Source organism: Heterodontus francisci, chromosome 47 (genome assembly GCF_036365525.1).
Source record: "Heterodontus francisci isolate sHetFra1 chromosome 47, sHetFra1.hap1, whole genome shotgun sequence".
In the NCBI taxonomy this organism is placed as follows: Eukaryota; Metazoa; Chordata; class Chondrichthyes; order Heterodontiformes; family Heterodontidae; genus Heterodontus; species Heterodontus francisci.
This window is the reverse complement of record NC_090417.1, coordinates 331,429-354,412: the sequence shown is the minus strand read 5'-3', so window position 1 is coordinate 354,412 and position 22,984 is coordinate 331,429. Positions and strand designations below refer to the sequence as shown.

At 46.4% G+C, this 22,984-nt stretch overlaps 2 protein-coding genes across 5 annotated transcripts in view; one reads left to right on the top strand and one right to left on the bottom strand.

The window, feature by feature from the left end:
* usp39 (ubiquitin specific peptidase 39) overlaps positions 1 to 9,221 on the top strand; it is an 18,841-nt gene extending 9,620 nt beyond the window's left edge. For all 3 annotated transcript variants that reach the window (XM_068023290.1, XM_068023289.1, XM_068023288.1), the window contains 6 exons: positions 190 to 257; positions 1,528 to 1,716; positions 4,009 to 4,151; positions 4,678 to 4,813; positions 6,080 to 6,166; positions 6,754 to 9,221. In XM_068023290.1, coding sequence (XP_067879391.1) covers positions 190 to 257; positions 1,528 to 1,716; positions 4,009 to 4,151; positions 4,678 to 4,813; positions 6,080 to 6,166; positions 6,754 to 6,810 — 680 coding nt within the window. In that variant the 3' untranslated portion in view covers positions 6,811 to 9,221. The remainder of the gene's footprint in view (positions 1 to 189; positions 258 to 1,527; positions 1,717 to 4,008; positions 4,152 to 4,677; positions 4,814 to 6,079; positions 6,167 to 6,753) is intronic.
* On the bottom strand, positions 8,165 to 22,984 carry LOC137357177 (prosaposin-like). Of its 2 annotated transcripts, none has more exons than XM_068023292.1 (11): positions 22,786 to 22,984; positions 19,515 to 19,648; positions 16,342 to 16,416; positions 15,940 to 16,065; positions 14,700 to 14,849; positions 14,215 to 14,307; positions 13,517 to 13,700; positions 12,677 to 12,825; positions 10,505 to 10,585; positions 10,010 to 10,120; positions 8,165 to 9,305 (listed from the first exon to the last, which is right to left on the bottom strand). In XM_068023292.1, the coding sequence occupies exons 1-11, from the start codon at positions 22,967 to 22,969 to the stop codon at positions 9,270 to 9,272; spliced, it is 1,323 nt and encodes a 440-aa protein (XP_067879393.1). In that variant the 5' UTR covers positions 22,970 to 22,984; the 3' UTR covers positions 8,165 to 9,269. The 2 variants fall into 2 exon arrangements, with proteins under 2 accessions (XP_067879393.1, XP_067879394.1); XM_068023293.1 differs by having other exon boundaries at positions 14,215 to 14,304.

Genomic DNA, 22,984 nt, shown 5'->3' with positions numbered 1-22,984 from the left:
TCCTGGGTTCAATTCCGTGACCTGTGCTGAGTTTCAGCTCATCTCGATGGAGCCGCCTTCGGGCGAGGGAGGGGAAAAATGATCCAGGGTCCTTTTGTAGTGCAGAGCCCCTGGTGACTCTGGTCTTACTGTGGTCTTTCTCTCATTCTACGTGGTTCCTTAATGTTGAAACGTATTCCTTGTTTGCAGCCATTATCAACTGTGTGTTTCAGGGATCCATGCGGATATTTACAAAGAAGCTGCCTCCGCCAGACCTGGTTAGTTCCCTTCGTTGTCATTGCTGCTCTCTCTATTGTGTTTTTTGCTTTTCCTTCTCTTTTCCTCTGGTCAACAGGACAGGACAGATTGTGACTCTGGTGAGCTGTGGACGGATCCCCGGGAGGTGTGGTTCAGGAGTTCACAGGCTCCTCTTGGCAGGAGCAGTGGCAAAGCTGAGTGCTGCAAGAACACAGCATCGCAGATGGTGGTGTTGTCTTTGCAGTCGTTGCGGGGGTTAAGCTCACAGGCTTCTCCTGGTTTTCACCCCTGGCCACCATTAGTTTGATGTTTTCAGGTGCAGTTCCCCTTCTAACCACATGGTGGCATCAAGTCGCCAGTAATTTAAATCCCGACTGGTTCTGCCAGTTTCATAAATTGAACTGGTTCTAGTTTAAAACTTCCGCTTTTTAAACACTTTTAAAAATTCAAACCTCCTGAAGGTTAATGCTGGGAATGGAGAACGTCTCCGGTTAGCATCAAATACTTCCAGGTCAGGTACAGCACGGGGTTAGATACAGAGTAAAGCTCCCTCTACACTGGCCCATCAAAACACTCCCAGTGCAGGTACAATTGCAGAGTAAGGATCCCTCTTCACTGCCCTATTAATCTCTCTCGGGTCAAGTGCAGCACGGGTTTGATGCAGTGTAGAGCTCCAAAAGGAGTAAGTTCAGAGACTCGTTCTGCAAGATTTCATTAGCATTTATTCAGATTTAACTCTCAGGTCATTGTTTATAGTCAGGCAGAACTTACTTAGCCAGAGGACTTTGGGATTGTGGAATAAATTACAAGGGAAGGTCATTATGGATGCCCTGATGAACGAGTTAGATGGACAGAAAAGGAACTGATGGATGGTTTGGAAAGGTGGGTCGGTGGGGCTGACATCACAAAGACAGGCCGAGTGGCCTTTTCCTAATGATCGAAAGTTATGTGTTGAGAAGTAGTGGACAAGTGGCTTGCATTTGATTGATTTTTCGGAGTCAGGAAGATGGCAATGAGGCAGGCGCACCTTTTAAAGGGGATCCGAGCGATTCCAGCAAGCCTGAGGGAATGATTTAAAAACCTGCCCATCACCTTGAAAGCTGAGCTTGCGTCCTGTCAGGATTGATGGATGGGTGGAACAAAGGTTCCACCTGCGACTGTTCAGCCTGCGGTCATGCAGTGAGCAAGGAGATTAGTCATCTGCCAGTAGGCCTGCCCTGCTCTTCAAAACTTTCATGAAATTTCTAGTTCCAAGCTTCCCTTTTAACTGTGCTTATATCCTTTACACAGACGCCGGAGGAGAAAGAGCAACTGTTGGAAATGGAGGAGTTCAAGGAAGCCATGACAGAGTCCACCTTCTTGTACTTGACCCTCGACCTTCCCACAGCCCCTCTCTACAAAGACGAGAAGGAGCAATTGATCATTCCACAAGTCCCGCTTTTCAACATCTTGGCAAAGTTCAATGGCATTACAGAGAAGGTGTGCAGGAAAATGAGTCATGACTGAATATTCTTAGCAAACGGAGCCGAATTAGTTGAACTACTCACTCATGGGATCCAGGGTGAGCTAGCAAATTGGATACAAAATTGGCTTGCTGATAGGCGGAGGGTGGTAGTGGAGGGTTGTTTTTCAGATTGGAGGCCGGTGACCAGTGGTGTGCCGCAGGGATCGGTGCTGGGCCCTCTGTTGTTTGTCATATATATTAATGACTTGGATGCGAATGTAGGGGGCATGATTGTTAAGTTTGCAGATGACACTAAAATTGGTGGTATAGTAAACAGTGAAGAAGGTTGTCTAAGGTTACAACAGGATATAGATCAACTGGGAAAGTGGGCAAGGGAGTGGCAAATGGAATTTAACGCAGACAAGTGCAAAGTGATGCATTTTGGGAATGTTAAACCAGGGCAGGAAATATACAGTGAATGGCAGGGCCCTGGGGACTGTTGTTGAGCAGAGGGACCTTGGGGTGCAAGTACATAGTTCCCTGAAAGTGGCAACACAGGTAGACAGGGTGGGGAAGAAGGCATATGGCATGCTTGCCTTCATCGGCCGAGGCATTGAGTACAAGTTGGGACGTCATGTTACAGTTGTACATAACGTTGGTTAGGCCGCACTTGGAGTACTGTTTGCAGTTCTGGTCGTCGCACTACAGGAAAGATGTGATTAAGCTAGAGAGGGTGCAGAAGAGATTCACAAGGATGTTGCCTGGTTTGGAGGGCTTGAGTTATAAAGAGAGATTGGATAGGCTGGGTCTGTTTTCCCTGGAGCGAAGGAAACTGAGAGGGGACATGTTAGAGGTATATAAAATTATGAGAGGCATAGATAGGGTAGATAGCCAGAGTCTGTTTCCCATGGTAGGGGTGACTAAAACTCGAGGGCATAGATTTAAAGTGAGAGGGAGGAGGTTTAAAGGGGATCAGAGGGGTAAATGTTTCACACTAAGAATAGTGGGTATCTGGAATGAGCTGCCTGAGGAGGTGGTGGAGGCAGGAACAGTAGCGACATTTAAGAGGCATCTGGACAGGTACTTGAATGAGCAAAGCATAGAGGGGGGTGGAATTAATGCAGGCAGGTGGGATTCGTATAGATAGACATTATGGTCAGCATGGACGCGATGGGCCGAAGAGCCTGTTTCTATGCTGTACGACTCTACCTGCGCAGCAGAGATTGCCATTTCTATCAAAGGATTGAACAAATGTCTACTTCTCGCAGTTTACTGTGCTAACCATGTGTTTAAAAAAAAAAGCATTCGGTGACCATGCTGTTTCAGTGCTGCTGCATACTTGAGTTGTATCCATTTATTAGGTGTCAGGCTTGGCTCTGAGTTAGGAGATCATGGGTTCAAGCCCCATTCAGAGACAGCACAGAAGCAAGCCATACGGCCCTTTGTGTTCGTGATAGCACTTTTGAAAGAGCTATCCCATTAGTTTCACTCCCCTGCTCTTTCCCCATAGCCCTGCCAGTTTCTCTATTTTTTTTTTTAAGTGCACATACAGTTCCCTCTTGAAATTGACTGTTGAATCTGCTTTCATCTTTATTCCAGATCACAACAACTTGCTGCGTTTTTAATTTTAAAAAAACTCATTTTCCCCCTGGATTTTTACCAATTATCTTATATATGCGTCCTCTGATGACTAAACTTTGTGCCAATGGAAACAGTTTCTCCCTAGCTGCTCTCTTAAAATCCCTTATAATTTTGAACGTCTCTACTAAATCTCCCCTTAACCCGCTGTGCTCTAAGGAGGACAAACCTAGCTAACTCCAGACTCTCCACATAACTGAAGTCTCATCCCTGGTTCCAATTTGGTCAATCTCCTCCAAGGTCCTGACACCCTTCCCAAAATGTTATCCCCGGAACTGAGCAAAATACACCAGCTGAGTCCTAAGCAGTGATTTGTAAAGGTTTACTATAATGTCCTTGCTTTTGTACTCGATACCTCTATTTATAAAGCCCAGGATCCTATATACTTGTTTAAAATTGACCCCATAGTCTAGGCCGATACTGAGGGAGTACTGCACTGGTCAGAGGTGCCGCCTTTCAGATGACACATTAAACTGAGGCTCTGTCTGCCGTCTCAGGTGGCTATGAAAGAATCCATTGCTCAGTTTGCAAAGGGCAGAATGTTCCCTTGCTGAGTAAGGATGGAGGTGGGTTTCCTTCTTTCAAGGACATTCCTCAAAAATCCTGATTTTATTTTGAAGGACTCTACAAATGCAAACTCCTCCTGGCTGTTCAGGTACTGCAGTAAACATTCTTCCTGTTTTCTACAGGAGTATAAAACCTACAAGGAGAATTTCCTGAAGAGGTTCCAGCTGACGAAACTCCCACCTTACCTCATTTTCTACATCAAGAGATTCACAAAGAACAACTTCTTCATCGAGAAGAATCCCACCATTGTCAACTTCCCGATCACGTAAGCTGTGTACACTTAACCTTTACTGTTTACAGCTTTACTGGGTGCAGTTCCACCGGCAGCACTTGGCTATGTGCTCATTCTAAAGGAATGTTCCCAGGGTGGCACAGTGGTTAGCACCGCAGCCTCACAGCTCCAGCGACCCGGGTTCAGTTCTGGGTACTGCCTGTGCGGAGTTTGCAAGTTCTCCCTGTGACCGCGTGGGTTTCTGCCGGGTGCTCCGGTTTCCTCCCCACAGCCAAAGACTTGCAGGTTGTTAGGTCAATTGGCCATTGTAAATTGCCCCTAGTGTAGGTAGGTGGTAGGGGAATTGAGGGAAGGTGGGGATATGGTAAGGAATATGGGATCAATGTAGGATTAGTATAAATGGGTGGTTGATGGTCGGCACAGACTCGGTGGGCTGAAGGGCCTGTTTCAATGCTGTATCTAGTAATGGAGCCAGACTGAAACAGTCTGCTTCCACCCCAGCCCAAGGGGTGGAAACGTAGTGATAAAATTGACTTGTTTGTTGAAATGTGTGCTTCAGGAATGTTGATCTGAGGGAATACCTGTCTGAGGAGGTTCAGGCCACACACAAACACACAACCTATGACCTGATCGGTAATGTGGTGCATGATGGGAAGCCGGGCGAGGGAGCGTATCGGGTCCACGTGCTACATCATGTGAGTATGCAGAGAATGAGGCTCTGACAGTTCCTGGCATTTCTAAAAATGCCAGCGATGGCTCCGCAGGGTCTGGCAGCATCTGCGGAGAGAGCAACAGAGTTAACATTTCGGTTTGGTGGCCTTTTATTTCAGATTGCCAGCAGCCGCAGTATTGAGTTTGACTGGCCCGAGGAGACGTAAAAATGTGATTTCGACAAATAATCGTCGCACAGACACAGTGAGAGGAAGGTGGATCGTAATTCGACAAAACACAATCCATAAAAGCCACACACCACCGCACAATAAAAGTCTCGCGTTAATTTGCATAATTCTAATCATTCATCTCACTTCCAAATTTTCTTTCCTCCTTTTTCTTGGGCTGCTGATATCCAGTACTTTATCAGTTGCCATTGTTTGTTTATGAGCATCGTGCAATAATTGACAGGATTGCTGAGCTTTCGTCCTTGTTTTTCTATTTCTTCTCCGAATGAGGGTCACACTTGACCTGGTGTTACTTATTGCCCGTCCCGAGTTGCCCTAAGTCAACCACAGATTGTAGGGGCTGGAGTCGCAGTGGCTAGTTCCTTCCTGAAGAGTGTTTGTGACCCAGACTGGTTTTGTGACGATCTGACAGTTTTCGTGGTTGTTCATCCCAGTGTCAGCTCACAAATTACCAGGCCTTTTCTTTTCACTTGTTTCATTACGCGATTTGCTGAGGTCTGAAGCTTGGACACCTAGACTACCATATCTTACATAGAATTGCTTGAAATATACATGACCTGTGGACTTGTCTCACAACTGTTAGTGTTTTGCATTTCATGATCCCTTTGCTCCTCCACCCCACTTGGCATATTTCCCAAGTACTCTACGATCTGTTTTTCTGACCAAAATGCAATCGCCCATTCTTATCTATGTTGAAATTCACTTGCCAGTTGTGTGCATATTCTTCAAGTTTACAAATGTCTTGAAATGTGATGCAGTCCTCCTCGGTGTCGACTATCCCTCCCAATTTGGTGTCGTCCGCAGATTTAGTAATTTGATGTCAAAGTCTTGATTGTTACTAATCTCTGCTTTCTCCCTTTTAGCCAGTCTCTGTAAGAGGGAAGCTGATGTTTTGTTGGGACCCTTTGACCTTGTAGAGCACTCAGCAAAGCGAAGGGAATAACAATAGCTAGCAGTCGGGAATGTTTCTGGACCATTAAACTCATAGCTGCGTGTTTCTGTAGATAATTACCCTATACTGTTGACTTGAATCTGTTACAGCCTCTGGTGTAATTCTTTCAGGGCACAGGGAAGTGGTATGAGCTTCAGGATCTACAAGTATCTGACATCTTGCCACAAATGATCACCCTGTCCGAGGCCTACATTCAGGTTGGTATTACCAGTGGCAGTGTGAGATACATAATGCTTTCCTGCTACTGCGTGAGATGCAAACATTTTGTCCGATATCAAATTGGCAGTGAGGAAATATTAACAAGCACGCTCTGCTTCCTTAAATCTGGAGACCAAAACTGTACACAGTATTCCAGGTGTAGTCTCACCAAAGCCCTGTAACAATTGTAGAAAGACCTTGTTTTTTAATTCTTGCACTCCAGTCCCCTTGCAATAAAGGACAGCAGGCCGTTTGCCTTCCGAATTGCTTGCAGTACCTACATGCTAACACCCTGTGTTCCTTGTACAAGTACACCCAAGTCAGTCTGAACATCAACATTTACAAGTTTCTCACCTAACCCATCAGTTCTTGCAACTATATACACCTTGTCTAAAAGGCTACTGAAACTGGACTGATGCACCAGTGGCGGTGGGATTATCATGTGTGCTGCTGTTGCTTGAACCCACATTTATAAGTTGAATAATGCGGGAGGTTAATAATGTGACTCCTCTGTTAATGTTAGAGTGAGTAAGCCAAATATCTCCTGGCTCTTTTTAAAAAAAAAACTCTTTGGTTTCACCAACAGATCTGGAAGAGACGCGAAGACAGTGATGAAAGTCTGCCCAGTCAGAAAGGAGCATGAACCGGGGCAGGGGGAAAATTCGCGAAAGATAGGCACTTTGCCCATTGTTAGCGGGGACTTACTCGGGTCGACCTGAAAGATCTCGGCAATATTTAAAGCTAAGTCTGACAGTAGCCTGTAAGCTGAACTGTTTGGGAAGTGCGGATCACACTGATATCACAATGTATTCAGACTGATTAGCCAGCTGTCTCGATGGGTCCGCAGGCCGCAAGATCTCCAATGCTGACTTGAAAAAGTTTACAGTAACTTCTCAGCCAACTGACTCCGGCGGGGGGGTGGGTGGGGAGGGGTGTGTGTTGCCAGGAATATTTTCATGGAAATGACTCGTTTGAAAGAATGCAATTCTCTGATGTGCTTGGGGATGTCACCGACTCATTTAAACATCATTCCCCCCCCCCTCCACTCCCCCGTTCTCAGCTTTATCTGTGCATTCTGTTTGTGGGACCCTTGGGGGCATTATTCCCCCAGGATGTTACAAATCGCATTGTGTTTCTCTTACCTTGCTTCTTTTTTTGTCCAAGTGTAAAAACCGCCTGTGACGTTTCGGCTGCCGTTCATTCAGATTGCTGCAAAGCTGGGAGCCGCTTGACTCTGTATCACTACAGAGGGGCTTTGCTCCTCCAGATTGCAACAACTGGCCAAACAGTTTTGTCATAGACTAGGAATGTTGGTGTGCGTGTGTAAAATCCGTCGGCCATACTCTTTGACATGTCCTGTAGAACAATGATGAAGTGGGATTTGACTTTTGGAATAACCCGTCTGTTTCCTGAATGTTGCAACATCGAAGGAGGGCAGTCTCAGGGTTCAGTTTTATTCGGATTAGAGTTTGAAATAATTCTTCCTGTTCCGTTTTTATTTTAGAAAATTGTATAAGTAAAATATTTCACTTCTGAACAGCTTCCCCAATTATTTTCAGCATTGCGTGTCAGTTCGGGGTAAATATAATTCTCATTGAACGATTGTGGCTGGTATCAGGCAACTGGTGTTAACGTTATGTGTTGGTTTTACGGTGTTACTGCTTTTGATCGGCGTGTGTGAGGCTCCCTCTTCAGCCTGAGAATAGGACATGCGTCATGTTAATTGAGGGTTTGTCATGAACTACCTTAGAGGAATAAACACAAAATGTTGCACCCTTTGGTTTTTAAAATGCTAACTTTCGTGTTCCTCCCACTCACTGTCTAGTGAGGTGTGTACATCAACTATGTACGGGAGTGGGTGTAGTGGGATGCTCACCACAGCTGAATCGAATAGCCTGCTGATGCTCAGTGTTGAGCCTTGCACATGATAGCTCACTTCAGTAGCCATTCAAGAAGTATCAAAAGACGTGACAATGAATCACATCAATTCACATAAGTATGTTGGTCAAAGTTTATTAAGCAAACAAAGCATGGTTTTAAAGCACTTTAATCTGATGAATACAGGCCAAACTGACTCCACACATGAGCTACGGCAGATTAGAAAGCAAGGAAAGGATGATTGATCATAAAAGTTAGTGAGTGAATTCAGATCGAACTCAATGGTTAAAATTCTGTCTCGATCGCTTTATTAAAAAAGAAGTGTTTTTTTTTTCCCCCTCTTGAAATCTGCAAACTTGTAACTGGTCCTAATAATGTGGTTGCTTGACCGTGTCTGGATAGAAGTTGACAGATGTCACGGGCTGCAGTATTATGTAGAAAAGAAAGGCTCGGCCTTGTCCCATCTCAGATACTTCTCCAAGTTGCTCACATGCAGTGAATTGCTTTTTAAACTGCACTGATTTTTATGTCGGCAAACCTGTTTTAACTGAAAATGTTAACATTTCCCGCTCACAGACCCTCAACACTTGCAGCAACCAACACTTGGAATTGTTTCACTCCCTTCTTACTGTTTGTGGGCAGCACTGTAGCTGTTAAACACAAACAATGGGAAATACTTTCACAGGTAACGGAAAAAAAAAATCCCAAGATATATTACAAAGCTTCCATCTTCTATCATACGCACTACCCAGGGAGAATATTTCTCTCGCCTCTTCCATCCAGTGGACACTTTGAGCTGTAGGTAATGCTCGATTCCTAATCTTTAGCTGAATTTATTTTTAAAAAAAGTATTAAATCAGCACTTAAATTTAAACTCTTGATTCATGGAATAAATGTAATTAAAATGCTCATGTCGTACAACAAGTCAACAATCCTAATCTGGAAGGATCATCATTTAAAAGAACTTAGTAAGGAAGGGACAGCAAGGGTTAACCAGTCATTGCAGGACATTTCACAATTAATACAGCACAGCCCCCTGTAGTTATCACAACTGTAAGAGCATGAAACTACTGAAAAAAAACACACACACGGCATGCAGCAAGACAGAAATACTAGTGCTAATCCTGAAATTAAATTTCTAAGCAAAGATACTGCAACGACTTAAAAAAAACCAAATGAAACAATACTCCGCCAGGGATGCTTTCTTTAACTTGCAGGATGGCTTTAGTTCCAGACGTGCTTCTTACAGTGTTCGACAGCCTAAAAAAAAAAAAGCCAAAAATACTAAACATGAGAACTCTTTACATTCCTAAAATACAGAACAGATTTCTTTCGGAGGACATAACTCTCTCCGACAAATCTTGTGAAACCAAATCGTTTCTCAAGCTTGAGGGAAGCGAACGACCGCTTCCTGATTTAGCCGGTCAGCTTCCCTTTTCGACCGCGATGGTTCACCTTGCGCAGAACCCCAGGTGCAAAAAAAACCAGAGCGTGGCCCAGATTGGGTACTGGTTTTAGCAGCGGCATAACTGCTAGTTGCTGCAACCTGGTGTCATTGCCTTGGTGCAACCGTTCTGCAGATTTAAAAAGAAATCAGTGTCTTAACTAATTGAGGTGCCAGACAAACAGCACACTTTGGTGGGGGGGGGAAAAAAACAGAAAGCTGAAGTTCTGTTTGGTGTTGAGAATTTAGCAAGTGCACATTTGCGCTACCTGTGATAACTGGTGTGAATAGTTATATATGAAAGTGGTCTTTTAGTGTCATGCCAGGGGTTAACCATGATCTCAGTGTAAAGGGAGAGTAGTTCTAGCTTCACCCAGTTTTGTGGCCTGTACAAAAGACAGTAATAAATCTAGCACACTGCTTTGAAATAAGGTTTGACGGCAGATGACAATCTGTTGTCCAATAAATCTTTACCCGCTGCCACTCTCCATTCATTACAGAGGGTTGAAGTCATGCTTACATTACACCGTGTGGCAATTTCCAGGTCCTTGCACCAGTGTGCTGGTCCCCAGGTGCACTCATTGACTCCAAGCAGGTGGACGTACTTTTTTCTTACACAGATATCCAGTTCCTGCAAGTAAATACACAAGGACACAGGTTGAGGCCGATTCCTGAATGTTTGCGCCGCTCCCTGAGAGAAAGGGTAACAGAAGGCTTTTTACAAGACGGGAAAGCAGTGCTTTCCTCAACTTTCTTCCCTCGTGGCTCTTTGCAGTCGTACAGCTCCCAGGCAGTTGGCTGCTATCCGATGCCCTGACAAAGTGCCTATTCTTCATGGGAGCTTGAAGAGATTTGTCACCAAGAGTGTCTGCAAAAATTTCGTCTCAACAAAGAATAGCTAAACAGAACAGTACAGCACAGAAGGAGGCTATTGAACCCATTGAGTCTGCGCCAGCTCTTTGCATGAATTCCCAGACAGCTCAGAGAACGAGTGTGCTCTCCTTCAGACACTTACCGCACAAATATCTTTTCCCTCCTGCGACTTCTGAAGAAGAGAGCCGAGCTGGGGTTTATAGGAGTGGACAAAGTCTTCACACTATAAGAAGCAGATTGAACAAAAAAAGAACACAAAGGAAAAAAAAAAAATCAGCAATCCCATTCTGATAGATTTGAACACTTCCATTGGTGCAATGTTTGTCACATCTAAATGATTTACCCAATGGAGGCGATATGGAAACACAAAGCAAGGGAGAAAAAGCAAAGCAACAACAACTATTATATACTGTATTTATATAGCGCCTTCAACTGTAATAAAATGGCGCTTCACAAATGTTATAAAGCAAAAATTGACATTGAGCTGCGTAAGGGGATATCAGGACACGGCTAAAAGTTGGGTTAAAGAGGTAAGTTTTAAGGAATGTCTTAAAGGAGGAACGAGAGACCAGGGGTTTAGGGAGGGAATTCCAGAGCTTAGGGCCCAGGCGGTTGAAGGCACGGCCACCAATGGTGGAGCAATTAAAAATCGGGGATGCTGGCGGTTAGAGTTAGAGGAGCGCAGATGTCCGAGTTGTGGAGTTGGAGGAAATTACAGAGGCAGGGAGGGATTTGAAAAACAAGGATGAGAATTGGGGGGAAAAAAAAGGCTTTACTTAACAGGGAGATAACATTGTTCAAAGAACACATGGGTGAATGGGACACAGTGCAAGTAAGGACATAGGGGGACACAGTTTGGGATGACCTCAGGTTTACAGAGGGCAGAATGTGGGAGACCAGCCAGGAACGTGTTGGATTCACCAAGTCTAGAGGTAAAGGCACGTGAATGCTGTGTTTTTAGTTGATGTCGATGAGGGGCAGCGTATAGATGAGAAATGTGAGGGGGGGGGGGAGGGGGTGCAAGGATAGATCCCTGGGGGAAAAGCACCAGAGGTAACTGTGTGGGAGTGGGAAGAGAAACCATCCTGACTTGGAACTATATCGCTGTTCCTTCACTGTCGCTGGGTCAGTATCCTGGAACTCCCTTCCTAACAGCACTGTGGGTGTACCTACCCCACATGGACTGCAGCGGTTCAAGAAGGCATCTCACCACCACCTCCTCAAGGGTAATTAGGGATGGACAATAAATGTTAGCCTAGCCAGCGACAGTCACACGCTGAGAATCTAAACCACAGTCATGCAAGTGTGAAGCAAGTTCCTGAGCGTTTGACTGTTTTTAGTAGTGTTACCTCGAACATGGTTTCACTTCCTTTTTTTTCCCCACTTTGTTCTCCATTCAGTTGCAATTGAGAAAGTGGCTGCATCATGTGATAGCACTTTCTACACCTGCTGTTCCCTGGCTGTATCCTTTGCCTGGACTTCCTTCAATCGTCCGGGTGCACTTTGCACATAATGGAGCAACTGGGAAGTACTCTTGCTGAACCTTGGCTGAGCTCATGAGGGGGGGAAGAGTTGTGCTTCAATAAATGAAGTGCAAGAGAGATATTCCTCTGGCTCGTGCCACGTTTTTGCTCACCTTATTGAGTGCATTGGTAGCCCGAAGTCAGCTGTTTGGAGGTATACGGTAAATGGCAGAACCCGTAGGAGTATTGACAGGCAGAGGGATCTGGGCGTCCAATATATTCAAGATGGCGCATTGACAACACTCTGGGGGTAGAAAACTCCAACGATTCGCAACCCTTAGATGAGGAGGAATGACTTCACTCACAGTCCTAAATGATCGACCCCTCATCCCAAGACCGTGCCCCCATGTTTTCGATTCCCTGACCAGCCGAAACAATTGCTCAGTGTCTGCCCTCTCGAGCCCTTTCAGAATCATATGCATCAATGAGATTGCCTCTCATTCTTCTAAACTCTAGAGAGTACAGGCCCAATTTACTCAGCCTCCCATTATGGGACAACCCTCTCATCGCAGGAACCAAACTTGCTGTACCGCCTTCAATACAAGTATCCTTTCTTAAATACGGAGACCAAATCTGCGCACAGTACTCCAGGTGTAGTCTCACCAAACCCCTGTACAATTGTAGCAAGACCTCTTTATTCTTGTACTCCAATCCCCCCCCCCCTTACAATAAAGGCAAACATGCCATTTGCCTTCCCAATTGCTCGTTGTACCTGCCCCCACCCCTTCAACTGATCCCACTGCTGGCAAAGTCCAGGGGCTCCCTTTCAAATCTCTCTTGCGAGCACTCACCACAAAATGGGAGACCGCGGACAAGGATTTGCAGCCATCTGCCAGCAGTGCATCCACTTCGGTGCCGTTCCTCCGAGCTGAGCCCAGGTGGCGCACTATGTCCTCACACGCGCCACAGGATATTCCAGCCTTCAGTTCGTACAACGGCACTGCATTGTGGAGACGTGGGAGAAATTCATATTAAACAGCGTGGAAAGAGTTTGAACATAAAAGTATCCTGGAAAACAAGAAATGGATCTTTTTAAACCTATCACCCCAGCATGAACAACACCCAGTCGTGCATCCTACGACTGACGGCCCCGACCCACTGATTCAGGCAGTGAATTCCAAACACCCACCACCATCTGGGTGAAAAAGGTTTTCTTCATGTCCCCTCTACTCCTTCTTCCAATCACCTTAAATGTATGCCCCCTGGTAATTGACCTCTCCGCTAGGGGAAACAGGTCCCGGTCCTTCCTGTCTACTCTATCTAGGCCCCCTCATAATTTTGTACACCTCAATTAAGTCACTCCTCAGCCTCCTCTGCTCTCGCCTATCCAAGCTTTCCTCATAGCCGCCTGGCAACATGCTTGCAAATTTTCCTCTGTACTCTCTCCACAGCATATGTCCTTTCTGTAATGTGGTGACCAGGACTGTAGGCAATACTCCAGCTGTGGCCTAACCAGCGTTTTATACCGTTCCAGCATCACATCCCTAATTTTGGATTCTATACCTCGGCCAATAAAGGAAAGCATTCCATTTGCCTTCTTCACCACTATCTCCCTGTCCTGCCACCTTCAGGGACCTGTGGACATGCACTCCAGTTTTGGGTTATAGATTCCTGGTGGTTTGGATACGAACCTGAGCTCCCATCTTCCTTGATGAAGCAGAGGTGAAGGGCAGCACACACAGCATTGGGTCCGATTTTCTCGAACAGCATGTCAATGGCAGCTTTGCCATACGTTTCCACAAAGTTGTGGCATTTTGAAGAGTATTTGTCTGGCAGATAGGAGCAGATTTGATTGAGCAGTTGGATGATAGCTGCCTGAGAAGAAATAGAGTGACAAGTGAAAAAAAAAACATCGCAAACAAACATCCATTCTTCACAGTTGCACTTCATAGAATGGTCACAGCACAGAAGGAGACCATTCAGCCCATCGTGTCTGTGCCAGCTTCGGGGTTTCAGTTCCTGTTTGTTCCGACATTATAGCCGAGTGATCCATACAAACCAGGAATTCCCAGTCTGTGCTGATTGAGCTCAGCAAGTTTTTAAAAAAAGAATTCATTCACAGGAATATGGCTCGTGCATTTCAAAGGACATTTTAAGAGTCAGCCATATTGCTGTGGGTCTGGAGTCACATGTAGGCCAGACCGGGTAAGGATGGCAGATTTCCTTCTGTAAAAGGAAATTAGTCAACCAGATGGTTTTTTTTGGAACAATCTGGCAGCTACATGCTCACCATTACGGATACTAACTGGCCTCTTTCTGTCTTGTCCTGTGCATTTTATTTCATACTTGTATGTAATCACTTAGGTTTTATCCGGATGCTGTAACCCACCTCGGTTTTTTCCTTGGGCAAGTATTCCTGCAGCTTCTTCACGATAAGCAGACATAAAGTGCACTGGGGAAGGCTGTCAGCAAGCGGCTCCTGCTATGCACAAATAAAAGGTCATTGCAAACCACTGTATATTTTAAACCTCTGCTCAAGTGGTGAAGACTGTTAGCGCTGGGAATGGACTGCTTTGATCCAGGTACGCCCACGTCTAGTGCAGTACAAGTTAGAAGCTGGGGCAAAGCTCCGTTTATTATGTTCCACCGTACGTGCCCAGCTGCATGTATCTGCCACGCCTATCTAAGGTAAGAAACCTACCATTTTCCACGAGGCCGAGCCACTCAAGTTCCTTAACACACCAGTCTTTTTACAAGATTTTCCAGACAACTCCAGAAAAGGGTGACTTCACAATGGCCAAATACCCAATGTCAAATCAAAACTCAATGCCCAAAGCTGCAAGTCCCGGTTCCTAGTCTTTGAATTGATCTTACCTGGTTAGGTTTCTGGCCTGCAGTGTTCAGCCGGGAGTAGTCGACCACACTTGGCTCGTCCTCGGGGATGGCATTGGAGAGAACCTCCTGAGCAAGGATGGGCTGTAGGGACTTGCACAGGCCCAGAGCAGCACACACCACGTCTGGTTGCTGGTGGAAAACCAAAAGCACAAGGAGGATGAGAGAGAGACGGGTGCAAGCGAAGCCGGACTGCACCAAGCAGTTGCTCCCATTCCCCGTTGGGACCGACTTCTCAACATCATCTATTTCGAGAAGAGTTGGGCGGTTCTTTAAGTTGCGATTGCCTGAGGTTTGGGTGGGGTGTGGGGGGGGGAAGGGAACGTTCAGAAAAGATTGATATTTTTTTCCCCTCCCTAATTGGCCTGGGTTTTTTAAAATCTTATTTTGGCTGAGACAAGTATAGAATTGTGATGTTCATGGTCTCAGTTGTGCAGAAGAGCTGGAAGAACAAAACAAGATTCCTTTCTCCATCTTTGCTCGTCCGTTCAAAAGATGGATCTTGCAGAATAGGGAATAGTGTTAACTCTTCCTCTCCGTAGATGCTGCCAGATAGGGTGACTATTTGGGACGGACGGACAGCACACCGCGTTCTGAAGCCTACGCTACACAAGAGTCAAAGTGGTCAATGGGGAGATGTTTGTGAAGCTGCCTAATGTTGGACTCAGTCTGCACAGTGCATTTTGACAGCCTGTAACTCTAGGAAAGGGAGAATGGAGCATTTGCAAGCAACGCTGGCTGGCCGTTGACCCTTTCAAATCGCTTGCCTCTAACTGAATGACTAATACAGGCAGTTGTGGCTTTGCTTTGACAAGACAGCATCTGCAACAGTGCTGGGCTCCCCCAGTGCTGCAGTGCGGTAGCAGCCCAGACTCTAAAGGCTCAAGTCTTGGGAGGAGGGTTTGAATCTACAACCTTTTTGCCTGGAGGGATGTGAGCGATGTCAGTTTAGAGATTTGTATTAAATATAGTCTTGCCCCCCCCCCCCCCCCCCCACCCTCCACGCCCACAGAGCAGAGATTAGTGGCAGCACAAAAGCACAGCTTAGCTTCAACTTCCCATTTCAGCTTTCTGGCAATAGCAGAAGCTGAAGTGAAAGTAACAGGCTTGCCCCTCCCCCCCCCCCCCCCACCCCCCCCTCACAAGCATGCAGGTTGGGTTCCAGCCTTGTGACTCCATTGTGTAATTCCCACACAGCACCATCCGCATTCGGAGTATTTACCAATTCGTTCTCCAGAAACTGAATTATTATGGGCAAGTAGGAGTCAACGTATTTGTTGCATTGGTCAGAAAGCTCTTTAACTGGGATCAAATCACAGCCTTTGTGCAAAGCATCTTTCACGGCATCCTGCAAAAAGAAAGAGAAATTGGATGACCGACCGTTGGGGAACATACAGTGCAAAAAGCAAACCGCATAAAATACACAAAACAGTCCGCACCGCAAAAAAAAACAAAAGCGACATCTCAGGTTTAGCTGGCAGTTGGATTGAAATCCATCATATTCGAGCGTCTCCAGCTCAACCTGGGCGTGAATGTCAACTCCGAGGCACGGCTGAATATTTCACGTTACCACATTTGGCGAATGGATTTCTCTCATTCCCGAGCCCGAGTATTGCTGCAATACCTGAATGGATTTGTCCTTCACTATATCCGCGATCTGCCCAATGACCTTTTTGCACACTTCGCAGATGTCACTTGCCTTGAAAAAAGAAAGAAACAGAGAAGGGATTTGTTGGCGTTGTGGCTAGTGATGGACGTGGTCCTGGTTTGCAAATGATCAAGAAACATTTAAATGAATCCCCCACCTCCCCCGAAGTTATCTCCCAGCTCCTCTCCTTACGAGCACCGGGTGTCTGGGCTCCTTAACATATGAGCCAAGGCCGTGAGTGCCAGTGGGCTGTTTGACTGTTGTGGCATCACAACTGAGCCCAATCCTGTTCTCTCTGAACAGCCAAACACTAAAAAGGAATAGGGAGGAATGTGCTTCTGTGCAATCCCACAACATGTCAGTGCCCTTTCAGTGCTTTGCAACCAATGGGGTTACGTTTTGAAGTGCGGTCACTGTTAGTTGGGAATACATGGTGATCAAATGTGCTCGGGTAGCATTACCGGATCGCACGTACTTTTCAGGATAGTGAGGATCCCTGGCTGTTTTTCACCAAGCCAATTCTTTGTGTGAAAAATTTACCCCTTTGATCCCCTTTAAACCTCCTCCCTCTCACTTTAAATCTATGCCCTGTAGTTTTAGTCACCCCTACCATGGGGAAACAGACTCTGGCTATCTACCCTATCTATGCCTCTCATAATTTCATATACCTCTATCATGTCCCCTCTCAGCCTCCTTCGCTCCAGGGAAAACAGACCCGGCCTATCCAATCTCTCTTTATAACTCAAGCCCTCCAAACCAGGCAACATCCTTGTGAATCTTTTCTGCACCCTCTCTAGCTTAATCACATCTTTCCTGTAGTGCGGCGACCAGAACTGCACACAGTACTCCAAATGCGGCCTAACCAACAGTTATGTACAACTGTAACATGACGTCCCAACTCTTGTACTCAATGCCTCGGCCGATGAAGGCAAGCGTGCCATATGCCTTCTTCGCCACCCTGTCTACCTGTGTTGCCACTTTCAGGGAACTATGTACTTGCACCCCAAGGTCTCTCTGCTCAACAACACTCCCCAGGGCCCTGCCATTCACTGTATATGTCCTGCCCTGGTTTAACTTCCCAAAATGCATCACTTCACACTTGTCTGCGTTTAATTCCATTTGTCAATCCTTTGCCCACTTTCCCAGTTGATCTATATCCTGTTGTAACCTCAGACAACCTTCTTCACTGTCCACTATACCAGGTCCTTATACAGTTTCAAAAAAAGGTGTCTCACTTTTAAGACGGAGATCAGGAGGAAATTCTTCTGGCAGAAGGGTCGTGAATCTTTGGAATTCTGTTCCCCAGAAAGCAGTGGAGACTGGGTCATTGAATATATTCAAGGCTGAGTGAGACAGGAATGTGGACTTGAGGTTACAATCAGATCAGCCATGATCTTATTGAATGGCGGAGCAGGCTCGAGGGGCTGAATGGCCTACTCCTGCTCCTAATTGGTATGATCCTGTGAGAGGTCAGGCTAACTTTGACCTCACCAGAAATGAAAAGACGCCAAAGGCAAAATTACTGCCTGTGTTGTTGGAGTTGGATAAAGGGTCAGTGCGTGGGGAGGTGGGGGTCAGAGTGAGGTCAGTGTGTGTGGGAGTTGGGCACGATTTCAGTGCTTAAACCGGTAAAAAGGAGAAGTGAAACCTCGAAAGTGATGTTTGACTCTGAAATAAAAGTCTGGAAATACTCATCAGTCTGGCCACATCTGCGGAGGGAGCAACAGACTTAACGTTTCAGGTCTAGAAGAGGTGCAGATGGGAAGTTTGACTCTACGTTCACCATATTCAAATGCGGGCTTTGTTCTCACATTTGTTCTGTGGGGTGGGGGGGGGGGGGGGGGGAAGCATAAACCACAGGTGAAATGTTAAATACTAAACCAGTACAACGTTTCCTTTTGAAATATCGTTTGTCTCCGCTTCCACCACCCTCGTGGGCAGCGAGTTCCAGGTCATTACCACCCGCTGTGTTAAAAAAAGTTCTTCCTCACATCTCCCCCTGGCATCTCTTGCCCGAAAACCTTCAATCTGTGTCCCCTAGTCCTTGTACCAGCTAATGGGAACAGTTTTTGTCTACCTTCTCGAAACCCGTCAACCTTGTACACCTCTATCAAACCTCCACTCAATCTCCTTTGCTCCAAGGAGAACAATCACAGCTTCTCCAACCTAACCTTGTAGCGAAAATCCCTCATCCCTGGAACCATTCTGAGAAATCTCCTCTGCACCCTTTCAAAGCACCTGGAGAAGTCAAAAGGTGAGGATGAAAAGCACTGGTGTATTCCTAGGAGGTGGGTAGTCGTGCGGACAGTAATTGGTGGTGGTGTGGGAGGAATGGGACGGGATTAACATGGTAAAATTCAGTTGCTTTCCCCAGAGATTAAACAATAAACAATCCATTAGCTTAGTTTAGGGAATCGAGAAACACTCACACCCGTTATGTCGGAAATCCTTTGGATCTCTGTGAAGGCCCGCTGGGACGCAGACTGGTGTTTACAATGGGGAGTACATTTCAAAATTGAGAACTAAATAGAGGCATTCAGTACATGAAGGAGGAAGTGATGATACACCTGTATAAAACACTGGTTCAGCCTCAACTGGAGTATTGTGTCCAGTTCTGGGCACCATACTTGAAGGATGTTTGAGGCAACACCAGTTAAAGTCATACACCCGGACATATTGCAGTAGAATGCTTACTGACCCCCCAAAAGGAATCAATGGCAGATTTGAACGTGTAAAAATACATTACGAAGAAGCACGAACCAGAATTATAGAAAGGTTACATCACAAAAGGCAGCCATTCGGCCCATTGTGTCCGTGCCAGCTCTCTGCAAGAGCCATTCGCCTCGCCCCACTCCTCCGCCTTTCCCCCCGTAGCAGGAGTAGGCCACTCGGCCCCTCGAGCCATTCAAGGAGATCGTGGCCGAGATGCATTAAATTCCATCTGCTGCATGTCTGCCCAGTCCACCATCCTGTCTCTGTCCTCTGAAAGTCCATCGCTATCCTCACAGTTCACAATGCCTCCCAGTTTGGTGTCAAACTATTAGTTATGGGTCTGCTAAATGACATTAAATATCAAGGGGGCGCCATTTGGTGTGGAAGAGAACTCTCTTGCACCCATGTCACATTAACTTTGTCACGAGACGACTTACCGCTTTAGGCTGGCTCCATATGGTCTGCACACAATACTGCACTGCTCTGCACTGGGTAGCAGTCTTCAGGTCCTGGCACCAGTACACTGGCCCTTCAGCACATGCTTTGTCCTTCGGGTCAAAATTGGCCAGAACTGAGAGAGAGAGAGAGAGATACCAAAAACAGAGATGGTCACTGCCTTGCCCAGTTTTACTGACCCGCCAACTTTCTCCCATCCTGCCCTGAAAGGGGAGAACTTGTGCTGGAGCGCAGTAGTCCTGGTGCGATTCCAATCTCCAATCAGGGGAACCTCCTTGCCTGTAAGGCCCACGTTCATTTTTAATAATAATAAAAAAAACCCCTGAGGCAAAATGAACAGTTGAAATCCACATGAGAATGGCGCTGCAGATCAATACATGTGCAGGATATTCGATAGAAAGTGCAGGAGGTAAGTAATGGGGGCCGGGTGGGAAGTGCTGACCATTATCAAAATGGTTTCCATTGATCTTGGTCCCACTGCCACAGAAGCGAGGCTGCAGTGAAAGTGGCCTTGGAAAGGAGCAGCCTTTGTAGCTGGTGCACCTTCTCGCTGTATCCCTTTGACTTACAGGTAAAAGCCACCCCTGAAAAGTCCCTCATGGGACCAATCCTCATGGACCTCTCCCTCACGTGAATTCATCAATCTAGCAATCCCAGTGTTCAAAAGGAGAACATGCACGTATGTTGTGTCTCTACCTGCAACCCACACTTCAAGCAGGCTGGCCCTCGGAGCATGCAATCGACGAATTAATGTTTGTTGCTGCTTGTTGCTGTGTCGGTCTACGGCATGTGGTCAGAATGATCAGGGCAAAGCTTGCGAATTTACAGTGACGGTCAGGGGTAGTGGGAGGAGCTCGGTGTTTATTGGCAGAGGTGGGGAAGGGGCCCGGTTATCCTTGCAATGGCAGTGTTTGTTTCTAAGGTGGACGTTGCCCTGCTTAAATACACATGAAACAATAAAGAACAGAGGAAAACATGTGGGTGATGTATTACTGCTAACATCCTCCCCCCCCTCCAACAGAAGTCTGACCGCTAAGAGCTATAAGTGAAGATCACCAGAGGAGGTGATGGCGCGACACATATAACCAGAGAGCTGTGGGTGTAGTTCTCGTTCAGCTATAACAAAAACCCCAAGTTTTCTTTGGATATTACTTGTAGTCCTGCGAGTCTTGCAATACTGCATGGAGCAAAGCAAAGGAACAAGTAATATTACACCTTGGACTGAGTTACCGTTCTGGGACCCACATGACTACTCCATGGGCTTGACTTTATCCCTTGGCAAAAGGCAGGCTGAGCTGCTTTTAAATGCCCCTAAACATACCACTTACAGATTTCCCTACGCCCACAGCTGCTGGAATTTAAATTCAATTCTTTAATAAAATCACTTGGGTAATAAGTAATGTGGAATTGAAAGCTAGTTTCGTGGCACGATTACTGAGATGAATACCAATTGTCGTAAACACCCATCTGGATCACTAATGTCAAATAATGGGAGATTTATAAATATATAAATCGATAAATATCTAGAGTTTTATAGAATGAGAGGTGATCTCATTGAAGCAGACAAAATTCTCACAGGGCTCGACAGGGTAGATGCAGGAAGGAAGTTTCCCCTGGTTGGGGGGAGCCTAGAAGCAGGGGACACAGTCTCAGAACAAGGGGCAGGCCATTTAAGACAGATGAGGAGGAATTTCTTCACTCAGTGGGTGGTGAATCTGTGGAATTCTCCACCCCAGAGGGCTGTGGAAGCTCAGTCACTGGGCATATTCAAGACAGAGATCAAAAGATTTTGAGATATTAAAGATATCAAGGGATTATAGGGATAGTGCAGGCATTGAGATAGAAGATCAGCCATGATCTAGTTGAATTTACAAGCAGGAGTGGCTTTCCTGCAGTGTTAGTACTGAAACAGGAAGGGTCGGCATGGGTAACAGTTTGGTACGAGTGGATGATTTTCCCCCTTCCGCTGAACTGATTGTGAGAGTCCACTCCCCCATGCACTGATGCATTGAGATGTGGAGCCGAGGGCGTGCACTGACCTATTTTCGACGCCAGACTGAAACAAGCCTTCTTTCTGAGTAGCGTATGGCCAGAGATGTGAGCACTACACGACACAGAGGCTTTAATTTTCTTTCATAATGTAGGACCCGTCACAGTGGAAAGCTCGTTTTCCATGACCTCTGCCCTCCTGTAACAGTGAAACTGAAGGGTACAGTGAGAAGGGAGACTGTACCTCATTATAGTGTGCTTTAATGAGAACAGTGTGGGGGTTCCAGCTCCACGGAGCTATCCCTGGAACCATTCTGGTAAATCTCCTCTGCGCCCTCTCAAGGACCCTCACATCCTTCCTAAAGTGTGGCGACCAGAACTGCATGCAATACTCCAGTTGGGGCCCAACCAGAGCTTTATAAAAAGGCTGCCCTTGCTTTTGCGTTCAACAGCATGATTTATCAAGCTCAAGATCCCAAATGCTTCGCTGACCACTCTCTCCAGTACGTCCTGCCGCTTTCAAAGATCGATACACATGCGCCCCCCCCCACCCCCCCCCCCCCCCACCCCCCAGGTCCCTCTCTCCCTGCACACTCTTTAGAACTGTGCCATTACGTCGATATAGCCTCTTGCTATTCAGGATCTTGAACTCCCACAGAGCAAGAGGCCAATTATTCCAACTAGCATCTTAATCGCGCCGTTAAATAACAGAGTGCGGGAAGTCCACACTTTGTCACTGCTGAGAAACCCTAGATGTAGGCTGAAGGCCAGAGTGCTGGATGCTCTCCCTGTGGCTGTGCCACCCCCCCCACCCAAAAAAAGAACTGAAACTGCCGCAGGAGCCAAAAATAAATAAACCAGCTGTAATTTTATAACCCAATACTTGCATTCAGAGCACAGTTTCAGACCACTGTCCTCACACACAGAACCAGTGCATTGAGCTGTTGCCTCTGCCCCATTATAATCATTAGGGATGCAACCTTGTGGCTTGTACAGTCTTCCAACTGCCCTGGCCTTCATACTGCAGAGCCATCCTCCAAGGGCAAGACCAGGGATAAGCACTTGGGCGTACATAATGCAAGCTGGTTTTGCAGAGGCGGGGCTCAATCACAGTCAGTCATAGAGGTAAAACTAAACACGAGATTACAATTTCAGCACAAAGTCACAAACACTGACTGGCAGTGAATGGGCACAAGGCCCTCTTGTCAGTGTGTGTGTGTGTGGCTCCCGCAGTAAAGCATTACACAGCAGCTAACACCTTACCTGGGGAGAGGCACAAGGAGACAAGGATCACAAAGACAGCCATCTCTCGTTTCTTTACTGCATAGAACACACCAGCTCTCACTGTTATAGCCGGAGCAACCCGGCCCGGCGGCCAATCACAGCACAGTGAGTGCAGCAAAAACAGGAAATGCTCGTCCAGTAGCGACCGATGTCTTGCCTTCATTCCCGGCAGCTGATG

Coding starts and splice junctions, on each gene's coding strand:
- LOC137357177 (XM_068023292.1), bottom strand. CDS start 22,969: ATGAAGGCAAGACATCGGTCGCTACTGGACGAGCATTTCCTGTTTTTG. Junction 16,417..19,514: donor TATGGAGCCAGCCTAAAGCG/GTAAGTCGTCTC, acceptor TCTTTTTTCAAG/GCAAGTGACATCTGCGAAGT. Junction 16,066..16,341: donor TGAAGGACAAATCCATTCAG/GTATTGCAGCAA, acceptor TTCTTTTTGCAG/GATGCCGTGAAAGATGCTTT.